General features: G+C 53.9%; 4 protein-coding genes across 7 annotated transcripts; 2 read left to right on the top strand and 2 right to left on the bottom strand.

The window, feature by feature from the left end:
* Positions 1-21: 21 nt before the first annotated feature.
* Positions 22-2,952, top strand: INO80B (INO80 complex subunit B). Of its 2 annotated transcripts, XM_010999798.3 has the most exons (5): positions 22-182; positions 428-620; positions 836-954; positions 1,121-1,290; positions 2,343-2,952. In XM_010999798.3, the coding sequence occupies exons 1-5, from the start codon at positions 74-76 to the stop codon at positions 2,871-2,873; spliced, it is 1,122 nt and encodes a 373-aa protein (XP_010998100.2). In that variant the 5' UTR covers positions 22-73; the 3' UTR covers positions 2,874-2,952. The 2 variants fall into 2 exon arrangements, with proteins under 2 accessions (XP_010998100.2, XP_031323194.1); XM_031467334.2 differs by lacking the exon at positions 22-182 and having other exon boundaries at positions 301-620.
* Positions 2,953-3,401: 449 nt separating this feature from the next.
* On the top strand, positions 3,402-5,885 carry WBP1 (WW domain binding protein 1). 3 transcript variants are annotated; one of them, XM_010999794.3, is made up of 5 exons: positions 3,403-3,676; positions 4,002-4,103; positions 4,645-4,747; positions 4,868-5,044; positions 5,217-5,885. In XM_010999794.3, the coding sequence occupies exons 1-5, from the start codon at positions 3,608-3,610 to the stop codon at positions 5,675-5,677; spliced, it is 912 nt and encodes a 303-aa protein (XP_010998096.3). In that variant the 5' UTR covers positions 3,403-3,607; the 3' UTR covers positions 5,678-5,885. The 3 variants fall into 3 exon arrangements, with proteins under 3 accessions (XP_010998097.3, XP_010998096.3, XP_010998095.3); XM_010999793.3 differs by having other exon boundaries at positions 3,404-3,676; positions 3,999-4,103; XM_010999795.3 differs by lacking the exon at positions 4,002-4,103 and having other exon boundaries at positions 3,402-3,676.
* A 179-nt stretch (positions 5,886-6,064) lies between these two features.
* Positions 6,065-11,616, bottom strand: MOGS (mannosyl-oligosaccharide glucosidase). Its single transcript, XM_010999792.3, has 4 exons — positions 9,393-11,616; positions 8,968-9,194; positions 8,260-8,456; positions 6,065-8,020 (listed from the first exon to the last, which is right to left on the bottom strand). Exons 1-4 carry the CDS (start codon positions 9,742-9,744, stop codon positions 6,277-6,279), a joined length of 2,520 nt encoding a protein of 839 aa, XP_010998094.2. The 5' UTR covers positions 9,745-11,616; the 3' UTR covers positions 6,065-6,276.
* Positions 11,617-11,736: 120 nt separating this feature from the next.
* Positions 11,737-13,931, bottom strand: MRPL53 (mitochondrial ribosomal protein L53). Its single transcript, XM_010999791.3, has 3 exons — positions 13,481-13,931; positions 13,278-13,390; positions 11,737-13,191 (listed from the first exon to the last, which is right to left on the bottom strand). Exons 1-3 carry the CDS (start codon positions 13,570-13,572, stop codon positions 13,058-13,060), a joined length of 339 nt encoding a protein of 112 aa, XP_010998093.1. The 5' UTR covers positions 13,573-13,931; the 3' UTR covers positions 11,737-13,057.
* Positions 13,932-14,037: the final 106 nt, after the last annotated feature.

The following is a 14,037-nucleotide window of genomic DNA, read 5'->3' as shown; positions in this document are numbered from 1 at the left end:
CAAGTATGGTCGCTACACACCGGATGTAGCCCGTTATTTGCTGGAATCAGTTCTTCCGCGGGGCGGAAAATGTATGTCTGCCTGTGTCCCAACTATTTCCAGCCCCCTTTCCTTGCTGGGCCCCATGAGTAAGCTGTGGCGGCGCGGGAGCACCTCTGGGGCTATGGAGGTCCCCGAGCCGGGTAAGCTCGGGTAGAGAAAGCAACTTAGGCCTTCACAGGAAAGGAGTCCCTTTCTTGCTCCTCGGAGCTTCGTGGGTACCTCGCCACAGGTGGGACGGAGAAAGGCGGGGCGGAGAAAGGCGGGGCTGTTGTTATGGTAATAGCGTGTACCGCGGGAAGACCAAGCCGCCTCAGGGTGTTGGGTTCTTCAGGGGTTTCCCTGCCCCGCTGCAGCTGTTCACCATTGACAGGCTCTCCTTCCGCAGGGGAAGCCCTGGAGTTGAGTCTGGCGGGTGCTCACGGCCACGGAGTGCACAAGAAAAAGCACAAGAAGCACAAGAAGAAACACAAGAAGAAACACTACCAGGAAGAGGAGGCTGGGCCCACACAGCCGTCTCCTGCCAAGCCCCAGCTCAAACTTAAAATCAAGCTGGGCGGGCAGGTCCTGGGCACCAAGAGGTGAGCCAGGAGAGCCAAGGTTTTGCTTGGGGTCTTTAGGAGCAGGTAGACAGAGAAGAAGAAGCTGGTTGGGCTTTCCAGAAGGCAGGGAATGGACGCTGTGACTTCAGGGACCAGGTTAATGCGGCAAGAACCTAAGAGGGTGTAGGGAAGGCTAGATGTACTGAGTAGGAAGAGATGATTGCTCAGCTTACAGAGTGGTTGCTTCTCTGCAGTGTTCCTACCTTCACTGTGATCCCTGAGGGCCCTCGCTCACCCTCTCCCCTTATGGTTGTGGACAATGAAGAGGAACCTGTGGAAGGAGTCCCCCTTGAGCAGTACCGTGCCTGGCTGGGTGAGACGGGATCTGGAGGTGGGGAAACTGGGTTTCTCATTATACCTGGTTAGGGGAAGAGGTGTAGTTCTGAGGAAGGTGAGAATTTTGAGTGTCCCAGTATTGCCCAAATTGGGGTTCTCCATCTGAACAGTTCTACTTTTAGCTCTCCAACTTTCCTTTCCAGATGAAGACAGTAATCTGTCCCCCTCCCCACTTCGGGACCTGTCGGGGAGCTTAGGGGGTCAGGAGGAAGAGGAAGAACAGAGGTGGCTGGATGCCTTGGAGAAGGGGGAGCTGGATGACAATGGAGATCTCAAGAAGGAGATCAACGAACGGCTGCTCACTGCTAGACAGGTAATTTGGTTCATTCTTGATTCACTTGCCCAATATGTATTGAGAACTTTCCACGTCCTGAGAACTTTGGTAGGCAGAGGGGATATTGGCAGTGGAGAAAAGACAGTTTCTGTTCTCATGGAGCTGGTATTTGTGTGTGTGTGTGTGTGTGTGTGTGCGCGCGCGCTGGGGGTATAAATAAACAAATAATTTGAAAAACTGTAAGGTGTATAACAAAAATAGGACGATGAAATAGAAAGTAGTAGAAAAGAAACAACGTATCTCTAAAGAGATAACATTTCCAAGACCAGAGAGGCTTTTCAGGCAGATCAACAAGTGCAAAGACCCTGAGAGTGGAACGTGCCTAATTATGGTCAAGAAGAAGAATAAGTGTAAAACGAATGTATGTTTGTATATGTAGGACTGAAACATTATGCTGCACACCAGAAATTGACACATTGTAGACTGACTATACTTCAGTTTTTTAAAAAAACAACTGTGATTACCACGAAAGGGTTGTATGCAGAGAAGTGATATATTTGATTTAATTTCAGTAGATCACTTTAGTTTCTCAGAGGGGGTAATGGCTAGAAGCAAGGACAGCTAGGAAGCTGTTGAAGTAGTCAGATAAGAGACAGTGGTGGCTTGAACCAAGGTGAAGTCGTGGAGATGGAGAAAATCTTATGCATTCTGGATATATTTTGGAAATAGACACTTGTTGAGGGAAGGAGAGATTAAGGATAACCCTGAGTTTTGGGCTTTGAGCACTTATCCAACTGATGCTATCCATTGAGATAAAAAGATTTAAAACAACAACAGAAAGCTGGTACAGAGTTTTGGTATGCAGAGCAAGGAGGTAACATTAATTGCTAGTGCTTTTCCCTTTGAGAGTCAGGGATCTAAAGGTGAAGTCTGGAGACCTGGGAGGAGGCCATATTAAGGGCTTCCAGGAGAGGGTGCTCAGTTCACCCCTTTTCTCAAGGCCTGCTCTCCATGTCCCCTCTTCCCCCTCCTCCGTTCAGGCGGACCCCGCTTCTCCATTTTCTGACATCATCTTATTTGTCTCTCCCCAGCGAGCTCTGCTACAGAAGGCAAGGAGTCAGCCTTCCCCCATGCTGTCACTGCCTGTGGCTGGGGTCTGCCCAGCCCCCGCCCTCACCGAGGAGATGCTGCTGAAGCGCGAGGAGCGGGCTCGGAAGAGGCGGCTGCAGGCAGCGCGGCGGGCGGAGGAGCACAAGAACCAGACTATCGAGCGCCTCACCAAGACTGCAGCGCCCAGCGGCCGGGGAGGCCGAGGGGCCACCCGGGGCGAGCGGCGGGGAGGGCGGGCTGCAGCCCCGGCCCCTATGGTGCGCTACAGCAGTGGGGCACAGGGTTCCACCCTTTCCTTCCCACCTGGCGTCCCTGCCCCCGCGCCTGTGTCTCCAAGGCCATCCCCACCTGGCCCTCCTCCTCGATGCTCTGTTCCCGGCTGCCCCCATCCGCGCCGCTACGCCTGCTCCCGCACGGGCCAGGCACTCTGCAGCCTTCAGTGTTACCGCATCAACCTGCAGATGCGGCTGGGTGGGCCTGAGGGCCCCGGATCCCCACTTTTGGCTACTTAAGGCCCTCACCCAACCCGGACTGTGCGCCTTCTCCCCAGGTTTCAGTGTCTTCCCCAACCTATTAAAAGTCCTCCGATGCCTTGACTTGTACAGAATTGGGGGGTTGGGGGTTGGGCAGGCCAATTCCCTGTGCACACGTCTTGCCCCCACCAGAGCTTGCGTCGACGCCTGGGAAAGGTCCACCAGGCCCAAGAAGAGTAGCTGCTCCGATTCCGGAGTCTAGCGGACTTTTGGGACCCCGCCTCTTCCAGCGGGACTACCTGCCGTGGTCGGGCGTTTGGCATCATCCCGAAAATAGGGTTTGAACCAAGCAGTGGATACGTCGCTGTTCTGGACGGCCGTTCATTGGTTGATAGCTCAGACCCTGTTCTGTTGTCTGTATTGGCTGCTGTCGCTGTCAATCAGGGCGCTGGGTCGAACCTTGCCCCACTCTTTGTGCAAGCTCTTGTTGTCTGGGAGAGTGGCGGAGGCGCTGCTGCGGATTGGTCACAGGGAGAGGCCTGTGATCCTTCCTATTGGCCCGCCTGTCAGAGCATGATGCAGATTGGTAGGACAGAACAACCTGGGCGCTAGTTGGCAGAGGTCTCACCGGATGGAAGCTCCGGTCGTGGAATGATGGTGGCAGCAGCGAAGATGGGCCGGACTGGGGCCATGGTGGTGGCGGCAGAGGTGGCAGGGGCGGGGCGGCTGGCGGTAGAGGAGACTGTGGTCTTCAGGGGGCTGTAGGTGGAAGCATGGCTCGGGCCAGCGGCAGGAACGGCAGCGAGGAGGCCCGGGGGGTACTTCAGATGCCGCAACAGCAGGTATCCTAGCAGCTCCAAAAACCTAGCACGACAGCCATTTACATCTTTCCCCTTTCTTTGTCCCTGCCTTTTGGGGGGTGGGGGAGGAACTCAAGGAGCCAAAGGAACTGTGAAGTTACTAGATATGTCCCTCCCACTCTTTGTCTAAAGTTTGTAATGTAGATGCAGTTGACTTTGCCTGCAGCTTCATAGACCCCGTCCCATGGCAGCAATGGAAGCTTGCAGTGGCTCTCCAGTGACCAGAAACATAGCGAGGCCCCAGGGAGGCTCTCTGTCTTGCAGCAGTTATTCGTGATGTTTTTCTATGTGCCTGTTGTCACAGCAGAGTCCAGCAGCGTCTTCTCTTGAGGGAGCAATTTGGAGAAGAGCTGGAACCCAGACTCGCGCCCTGGATGCCATCCTTTATCATCCACAGCAATCCCATCTGGTTGGGAACCCTGCTCTGGGTCTCACACTGCCCCTCCTCTACCCTAGGGAGCCCGAGACGCAGGGGTGGAAAGATCCAGCTTGGGGGTGGGGCTTGGCAGACCATGGGGGATGATGAAAACAGCTTTGGAAATTACCTTAAACCCCTTACCCATTGTCTGAGAGTTAGAGATAGCTCAGACTGTCATCTAGCTTCTGCCAAAACACCCCCTTAACAGAAAACACCCTGGGGAGCCAGACTGGAGTATGAGAGAAGTCTCCTATAGGCAGAGCTGAAATCTACCTCTTTGTATGTCCACACCTTGCATCTTATTCTCTACGCTGATTCTTGATATTCCAAATCCTCTCCCATGTTGACAGCCTGTCAGATATTTGAACACTCCTCTCAGCATCACTTTTCCCCCTGCCCATAGATTTCTCTGAGCTAAACTCGGTTCACAGGGTGGGATGGTGTATGTGTATGCAGGGGGTGGGGGTGGGGGTGGGGTGGACAGTGCCTTGGCTGGAATCTCCCTTGGTTCTAAGTGCCTCCTTGCTCCCAGCTTCGAGAGCTGTGTCCAGGAGTGAACAACCAGCCCTATCTCTGTGAGAGTGGTCACTGCTGCGGGGAGACTGGCTGCTGCACCTACTACTATGAGCTCTGGTGTGAGTCTCCAAAGGGGCTTTTCTTGGGTCCTTCTACCCGCCCCCTCCTTGGACCTGAGCCTTCAAGGACCCTTCTCCACAAGGGAAGTATCTCAGCCTCTCCCTCCTCGCCCCCTGCAGGGTTCTGGCTGCTCTGGACTCTTCTCATTCTCTTTAGCTGTTTTTGCGCCTTCCACCATCGACGAGCTAAACTCCGGCTGCAACAACAGCAGCGGCAGCGTGAGATCAACTTGTTGGCCTACCACGGGGCATGCCATGGGGCTGGCCCTGTCCCTGCGGGTTCACTGCTTGACCTTCGTGAGTGACTGGAGACTCGAGCTCACTACCGGCGGCCCCTCCCAAACCAGTACCCCAAATCATCATCCCACGTTCCCTTTTCGAACATTTCAGAGCACTTTTCCCTAGTAGGAAAGAGACCACCACCTCACCCCTGGTTGCCTTCAACCAATCATGACATTCTTTCCTGCAGGCCTCCTCAGCGCCTTCAAACCCCCAGCCTATGAGGATGTGGTTGACCACCCGGGCACACCACCACCTCCTTACTCTGCAGCCTCAGGCTGCCCCTTGACTGCTTCCAGTGAATGCACCTGCTCCTCCTCCGCTTCTAGCTGCCCCACCTACTGCGAGGGAACAAATGTGGAAGGTGTTTCCTCCCACCAGGGTGCCCCCCCTCATCAGGAGTGTGAGCCTGGGCCAGGGGTGACCCCTGCCCCCATCCCCGCCTCCTGCCGCTATCGCCGCCTGACTGGTGACTCGGGTATTGAGCTCTGCCCGTGTCCTGACTCCAGCGAGGGCGAGCCAATTAAGGAGGCTAGGGCTAATGTCACCTCACCAGATCTGGAGAGCCAGTTCCCTTGTGCGCCGCCCCTAAATCCCATGTCCCAGATCTCCCCTGTGGGGCCAGCTTCCAGCAGAGGGGACAGCCCATAAACAGTTTTGGGAGGGTGGGTGGGTTACTTGCCCACCAGAAATAGCCCTGGTCCCAACTCTCTGAGCTCTCCTTGGCCTCTCCCTGCCCTCCTAGAACCTGCTGGAAAGGACTGGAGTCCCACGAAGGGCAGTGCTGGGGGGACTGTGCTAGCTCTACCCCCTAAGACACACACAGGAGCCTCTGATCTCATTAAAGAGATGTGAAGCAGCTGCTTGTGGACTTGGGTGGACTAGTGCTGGACTCACTGCATTGCACTTGACCTGACTAGGTTTGGAGGGGACAGCTGGTAGCCACTTTCCCCACCTTCTCTGAAGGAAAGCAGGCAGCCCTAAGGCCTGGACCAGGGTAAGACCTCCTGGTGAGGTAAAGCTGGCAAAAAAGGAGAGTTTGGCATGTTTTCTAGTTTATTTAGAAAAATAGACTCTGCATTCACATTCACCCCAGGGCTATGTGGGATGACAGTAAGGAGACACCTGAGATGAGCTGCTGAGGGTCTGAAGCACTGGTATGTGAGGGTGGGGGGCACAAGTGAGAGACCTTGTCCCTCTAGTCCAGAGTGCACAAGGGGCCTGGCTCCCCTCCCATCCTCCATCCATCCTCAGTAGTCTTCAGCCATGGCCAGTAGGACAAGGCTGGTCCAGCCCTGGAAAGGGCGGCAGCCCATGCCCCGCCCATCCTGGTCACTGTACTGCTCCCACAGGAAGCCCGTGGCCTGGTACTGCCGCCACACGTTGCCTATCAGATTGGCACGGAGCTCTCTATGGAGCTTGGCAGCACGCGCCTGGTGGGGACCCTGCAGATGCCCATAGTGGTGAAGAGACCCCAAGGCCAGGTAGTTGACGTTGAACCACACAGCACCCCGCCAGTAGGGAGGATCATGCTCTGAGTTGCGCTGCCTATAAAAGGGGCTGGATGCTGCAAGGGAGCGCAAACCAAAGGGGCTCCAGAGCTGGCGGCTGTCAGCTAGAACGTCCAGCAGGGGCCCAAGGTGGGATGAGTTGGGGTCCAGCAGCCGGAGCAGGAAGGGAAAAAGACTGACATAGCCCAAGGCATCCACATATTGTAAGCGAGGGTGAGGCCGGCCCACCACCCGCACCAGCCCCTGAGGGGGCCGAGGCTTCAGCTGGACCGCTTTTGTGTGGTTCCCAAAGTCTGCAAAGACTCCTAGCTCCGGGGCCCAGTGCAGTTCTTCCAGACTCTCCTCTGCCTCCAGGGAGGCAGCCAGTGGGCCCAACTCTGCAGCTGCCTCAGTCTCTCCCAGCTGCTCTGCCAGCTGCATCAGCACACGGGCACCCAGTGCCACCCAGCACCGCAGGTCCAGGTGCCGCTCATTGGCTGAAGGGTGTGAAGCCCGGGGATAGTCATCCAGCCCTGAAGGCAGCGTCTTGGGGTTCAGTAGGGTTGGCAAGGCTGGGTCCCGTCCCCGCCAGCGGTAAGATAGTGGCACTGGCCCTGCCTGGCTCTGATGGAGCCAGGAGAACCAAGCATACAGGCGGGGAAAGGCCCTGCGGAGGAAGGCCAAGTCGGCTGGGTCACCACCCTCTAGCATGTGGGCTACAGGCAAAAGCAGGGTTGGAGGGTTGGCGTGGGCTGTCCGTTGCACCAGGAATTCAGGGGGCACCCGGGCTCGGGCCTCATCCCCCAGTACCTGCTCCCGCCCAATCCAGCCGTCAGCATTGAGCAGCCCCAGCCAGTGGCCCAGGGCCTCCCGCGTGAGCTGGGGATCCCACCGCTGAACCACCAGCTGGTGAAAGCCCTCGTCCCAAAGGAAGCCTCTCGGGAAGAATGACCGGGAGGGCACTGCTGTGAAAAGCGGGACAGGTGGAAAGAGGGCTGGGTCCACCTTCTGGTCAGATCCCTCAGCGCCCACGTCTGGCAATACCAGACCCTGTCCGTAGAAGTAGCCAATCCCACCAAGGAGGCCACTGAGAGCGGCCTGACCCAGAGCCTGCTCCTCAGGACTCAGGCCCCTCTCCTTCAGCTGGAAGGTCTTCTCAAAGCGCTCTGTAAAGGCTTCGGCATGGCTTTCCAGGGCCTGGGTCAGCAGACTGCCTGCCAGCTGCTCCAGGGCTTGGTTTCCTCCTGCCCGCGCACTGCCCGATTCAAACACCAAGTCCACAGAAAAGGGGACTTTCAGTGTCACCTGTTGTATCAAGAATTGCCCTTGTCCCTGTCCTTGCCCACTGGGGCCTCTGTCCTCCCACTTCAGAGATCCTGGCAAGCCGAGGTAGCGTTCAGGAGAGGCCCCTGGGGGCCGATGCTGAAACCAGCTGTTTAGGCGACTCTTCACCATCTCCGTCAGCAAGGGAAGTCCTGGGTTGGAGGACCAGAAAACATTGTAGCTTTAAAGGAAGAGGATAAACAGAAAATATTATTCAGGAGGAAGTGGTGGGGATCATAAAGAGAAATACGAGGTGCTCAGAAGTCAGGTTGGAGGGGTCTTGGTAATGCAGGGAACATGGAGCCTGGTGAGAAGGCAAATAACTGATGGGAAGACAGTAGAGCCGGGGAGAAAGAAATCAGGTTAAATCAGCACCCATACCACCCCTACCGCCACCCCACACTCTCTTCCCCAAGTTACCTGCCATACTTGGGGGTGGTATCCCCTGGACTGGTTGGTGCCAGAAGTGTAAAGCGGAAGTCACCAAGTTCACTGGTGTGTCCACTGATGAACTTCAACTGCCCCTTGGCCCCAACCTCTGGCTTTAAGACTTCCTTCCCATCTGTTACCACATAGAAGAACAGGGACACCAAAGGGAGGGCAGAGGTACCTGTGGCCTGAGTGACCAAGGAGGACAGAAAAACACTGCATTAGGTTAACAGTCTTTCCCCTGAGAATCAGCCTTAGTGAGGGAAAGGGACACCTGGCAGGAGCAACATAAACAAACGTACATCTGGCGGTGTTGAGGGTCACTGAGGGTAAACACCCAGTGGGATGAGATAAAGAGCTCTGCACGGGGTTCTCTGGGAAGTAATAGTACTTTTGTGCCACGTACTATACTAAGAACTCTACATACTATTTCCTTACAATTCTTACAATTAGAATTTCCTTAGAATTCTTAAAATTCTGAGTTAGGTGTTACTTTTATCCCCATTTTACAGACAAGAAAACCAAGGTTTAGAGACAGATAGTCATTCAGGCAAGTGTTCAAGGCAGGAAGCAGATTCAAACCAGGCAGCCAGACTCAGAGCCCCAGCTATTAACCCCAACTTCATACTGCATTTGCTGGCAGAAAAGGAAGGATGGAGAGAGTCTGGGCTTGGGGAAGGGTGTCCTGAGGGCCCTGACCTGAGGCTCTACAGTCACTCTCCAGCTCCAGTCCCCTCCGTGCTGACCCCCAGGCCTCTTGACGAACTCAGTGGTAAGCCTTAAGGCCCCATCCTGGATGTGTTGCCGCCCGAAGGAGAGACCGTCGTGGAATTCCCAGCCATAGGGACCCACGCCGTCCCCCTGCTCACACGTGTGCCTGAGCTTAGGGGTCCCTGGGGTGGTGCCTTGCTGCGCCCACATCAGTCCTGGGGGTAGAATGACCACGTAAGTCAAAGAGAGAGCAGGGGACCTGTCCCTCTAGGTCGCCAAGAACTTCAGGGTCATCCCTCTTCATAACTCTCCTGTCCACTCCTCCCCACTCGTCCTCTGGCGCGAAGCTGGGGCGCCCAAATTAAGTGCCCGACTGCCAGCCCACCCGCCAGCCCACCCTGGGTCCAGGTTACCGGTGAGGAGGGGCTTCGAGCTGCGGGTCTTCATGCCGAAGTAGACGTGAGGGCGGTAGGTGCCCCAGAAGAGGTCCGGGGCCACGGCGGGGCTGGAAGAGTCTGGAGGCAGCGCCGGGGGCGCGGAGTGCAGGGTGACTGCTCGCCGCACACGGTGCCACGACAGCAGCCAGCATCCCAACAGGCCCAGGACCACAGACAGGACCACGATGGCCAGAGCCGCTCCCCCAACCGCGCCACGGGCCCCGCCAACCCGGCCATCCCGTCGCGCGGGGCCGCCCCGAGGCGCTCTCTCAGCAGTCCGCGCTCCTTCTGCCGGCGCTCCGCGGCGGCGCCGCTCGCCCCGCGCCATCCTGGCACGGAGGTCGGCGTCGCGGGGTCCGGGAGAGGCGGCAACGGAGCCCGGCTCTACCTCGCCTCCCTGGGATGCCCGTAGCGCCGGGGCGACCACTGATGTCACTCGCACCTGCGGGCCCGCGCCTCCCGCTCCGCTTCCGCCTCCCGCCGGAAGCCCCGCCCCGCCACGTCAGGTTAAGCCCCAGACCCCGGAACCGTCGTCGCCAGCGTTGGTGTAGGGCTCGTTTTAGGAGGGCCGACCCGACTGGATCTGCGATTATTTGGCGTTCACGCGACTAGCAGGAAAAATCAATCTCGCACTTGCCTCTGTTTTTTTTTTTTTTTTTTAAATAACGACTATAGATTAAGAGCCTGGGACGCAGCCTTGAGTGTTTTATACTTAACTGCTCCTCACCTCGCCCTAACTAGGTGGCTGAAAACTGTGGTCTAGAAAGTTCTGGTAACTTGGCCCTGGCCACAGAACCGCGAAGTGGCTAGCTTGGAACCCAGGTGTACCTAAATCAAGCTGCATCATAAATTGTCCACAGCTATGCTTTCTTTTCTAATGAAATGAAGTGGACCCAAGAGGGACCCTAAGATCTGTTCCAGTGGTGTCTTTAAGCAACGCCCGTGGCTTTACACAAGTCTTATCTCCACTCTGTCTAGGATTACTTATCTAGATGAACTGTAAAGGGACCATAATGGTGGTGCATGTTCTTTTTCTCTTATGTCCTTTTCTACAACCCAGGAAGCAAAGGTGCTTAGGGAGGGACTGCTTGTGTCCCAGTCAGGGAAGGCTATAGGAAGGAGGTAGCATCTGCACCTCACGTTGACCTAGAAGAGTCAACATCACATTTGATGGTGGTTCAGAAATGCAACTTAGATTTGGTTACTTATTCTCACTAACAGCTCAGCACAAAAGATGGTTCATAAAGTACAAACCCCGATCCTCTCAAAAAACCCTACTCCACACCCTTATGCAATTCTAGCTATTATCACACCTCCCATCCAAATTCTGTAACACATTTATGCTGCATGCCCACTTCTTATTTCATTATAGTCTGATTTCTGGCCCCACTGCCACTTGTAGACTTATTACTCATTTAACAATCACCAAACCCAATGATTGGTCCGTTCTCTTACCTTTCTTGCTACCATTGCACCTGGTACTGCAGCACTTAGTACAAACCTAAGTACCATCATTCATCTTTGTAACCCAATACTAATCAGTTACAGTCAAAAGGTTGATACTAAATATTTGTAAATTCAACAAATATTTTTTGCACACTCTGTATCAGGCTCTATGCAAAGTGCTGGGGATACAGAGAAAACAGCCCCAACCTCCAGTTCACAACCTAGAAGCACAATGCCAGCACTCAATCCATGTTTACAGCAACGTCTGGACCATCTTGGTTTCTACAGATGAGGAGTGTAGTTAAATCTGGCCAAAGATAACAACCAGTTAACTATGGACCTCTCAAACTCAAGTCTAGGTTCAGTATTCTTTCTACTATAACCTCAGGCTCTCCCAATGCTCCCCCAATGTTCCAGGCAGTTTACAGGTAGCAATTCTTTTAATCCTCTCAATAGTCCCATGAGGTAGGTACTACCATCCCCATTTTATAAATGAGGGAACAGGCACTGAGAGACTAAGTAATGTGTCCAAAATTACCTAGCTACTTAAGGGAAAAGCTAGGATTTCAATCCCAGGCATTCTGGCTGTTTACTACACTATGCTGTCTCCTGATAGATTTCTTTCTTTAAAGTGGGAGGGTAAAAAACAGCTCTTTGAAGATATTACCCTTTTAAGTAGAGAAGCAGAATAGTAATGCGGTAGAAAGGCTATGGGAAATGTATTTGGCAAAGTACACAGCAGCCAGTGCCCAGAGGTCCTTGACTGCCTAGCTGAATATGGTGAAGTTTTTCTCTCATTTTTTCTTACAACCTATGGTAAGAAGTAATTCTATACTGCAACCAAGTACATGCACATAGACACATATACACACACTTTACATAATCTATCTATATTCATGATTATATACTTAAAACATTAAGTTGCTTAAAGAATACTTCCCATTCCATGTGCCATACACTCTGATACAATCCTGTAAATTGATTTCACGATTCACATTAATGGGTGACAACCTCGTATGAAAAACACTTCAGGCACAGTACCTAAAAGTACTTTAGGCACTGTTCTCTGAAACAACTAGTAGTAAAATATAAAACCAGTGATGTGCTTTGGAAAGATAAAATTAAGCAGCAGCAGCAAAAATGATTTGGAAAAAGACCAGGTGGGAGAATGCAACAATGATACAGGAGAGTGAATGGGAATGAAGAGAACATTTCAGGAGCTTCTGTTTAAGACAGAATATTCTGAACTTACTGACTGGATATGCAGGAAAGGGAGGGGGCAGAACCAGAGATAATGCTGTGGTTTTCCAACTCAAGTGGCTGAGCAGAGGAACTGCCTTTTAAAGGAATGAGAAGTCAGGGGAGGAGGCAAGTACAGTTGACCCTTAAACAATGGGGGTCAGGTTGGGGTTAGGGACCCAACCCCTCTACAGAGTTGAAAATCTGGGGATAACTCTACAGATGGCCCTCCAGAATCCACGGTTCCACAACCGCAGATTGAAAAAGCCAGGAAGTGTTCTACTGTAGTATGTATTTATTTTTTAAAATAGGCATATAAGAGGACCCCTGCAGTTCAAACCCAGTTGTTCAAGGGTCAACTATACAGAGTATGTAAGATTATATTTTGTACAAAGAGTGTTGGTAGAATTTGGGTAAAACTCATAGTAGATATCCTGACTATTGCACAGGATTTGATATTTGAGGCAAACAGAAATGTAGAGGTTAACCCAAGAGGGTGGTTCGAGTCCCCCCCCCCCCAAAAAAAAAGAGAAAGAAAAGCAGTATACTTATAGGGTTAAGAGAAGAAATAGGACCTGAAAGTAAAAGAAGTTCCACAAGGAAGTGAATTAAGAGTGGTAGATGCTACTGAGATGGAAAGATGAGGACTGAGGAAACAGCACTGGATTTTCTAATAAGAAAAAGTATCTTGAGCAGTGGTGGGAGAAGCCAGATTCAAGAGTCAAGCAGTGAATGATGGTAAGAAAGTGAAATAAATTCAAGTTTCTTCAGACCCCTCCCCATCTTGTTTCCTCCCAGAAACACTGGTTGGATTTATCGTCACGGGGCTCTTTCTTTTGGGGGCGCTCTGTGGCCCTCCAGATAGTGATTTGAGAAATTATTAAGTGACGGTTTTCTTAGATAAGTGTCCTTAGCAGTTTCACGCTAAAAACTGCTTGTTGGTCCCTTCTGCGCCGTTAGCGCCCAGTACTATCGCCAGGCTTGTCCCCGCTCGCCGCCGCGCCCCTGGTCTGGACGTGGGAGGCAAAGGCTGTGAGCATTTCCTGGGCAGTGAGGTGCGCGCCGCGCATAATCAGGCGATGCCCGTCTCCTGGGGAAGGAACAAAGGAGTCAGGCGCCGGGAGGACGGCGGGTCCGAGGGCGCGCGACTCCCGCCCGACTCCCCACTCGACCCACCGAACAGTACGTCCACGCAGGGCTCTGAGCCGTCATGCCTCACGTCCGCAATCACCGAGCAGTTGAGGTTGGTGGAGCGAACCTTCTCGCTGCTCACTGCCTGGAGGAAGGTCCTGCGGTGAGAAAACGGCGTGAGCAGGGGGCAGAGGAGGCCAGACCCCAGGCAGGAGGAAGGCGCGGCCCCACTTCCTTTCCCTTCGTACCTCGTCGACTCCACGTTCTTCTCGAAGGGGCAGAATTGAACCCGAACCTGCTTAACAGGGCGGAGTCCGAGCCGAGCCAAGGACGCCGCCATGGTGACCTCCGCCCCGGAAGAACTCGTGCCCGGAAGTGTCGCTTATGCGACCGGCTGTGAGCGGCGCGCTTTCGCAGGCCGCAGACCTTCGCGGGGTGAGCGTTTGTCGCCGCCGTGGGTGGCGCTGGTCCCCAAACCGCTCCCTTGGGCTCCCGGCCCGAGAGGAGGAGGAAGGCCAGGAGGGAGAGATGGTTTCCGCACAGGGTATGGGGGCCCAAAGTAAGCGGTCAGTAAGTACTGCCTATCATTAATAGCCCTCTTGTACCGCAGTGAAGACAATAAATCAGTCGTGCAAAAGCCGTTTGCACCTGGCTCCGACACCATGTCTCTTGCAGCCTCTTCCCCTTTGTACCGTGTTGTGCCAGATCTAGGTTAACGCCATCTTAAGTGCTGGTCCCATCCGAGCAGAGGGCACTACCACGGCAGGGATTATATAAGTACCAGGGGGTAAAGCCTCTCAGGGAA

This window comes from Camelus dromedarius, chromosome 15 (assembly GCF_036321535.1).
Source record: "Camelus dromedarius isolate mCamDro1 chromosome 15, mCamDro1.pat, whole genome shotgun sequence".
Lineage (NCBI taxonomy): Eukaryota > Metazoa > Chordata > Mammalia > Artiodactyla > Camelidae > Camelus > Camelus dromedarius.
The sequence above is the reverse complement of the archived record's forward strand: the minus strand, read 5'-3'. Positions and strand labels throughout refer to the sequence as shown.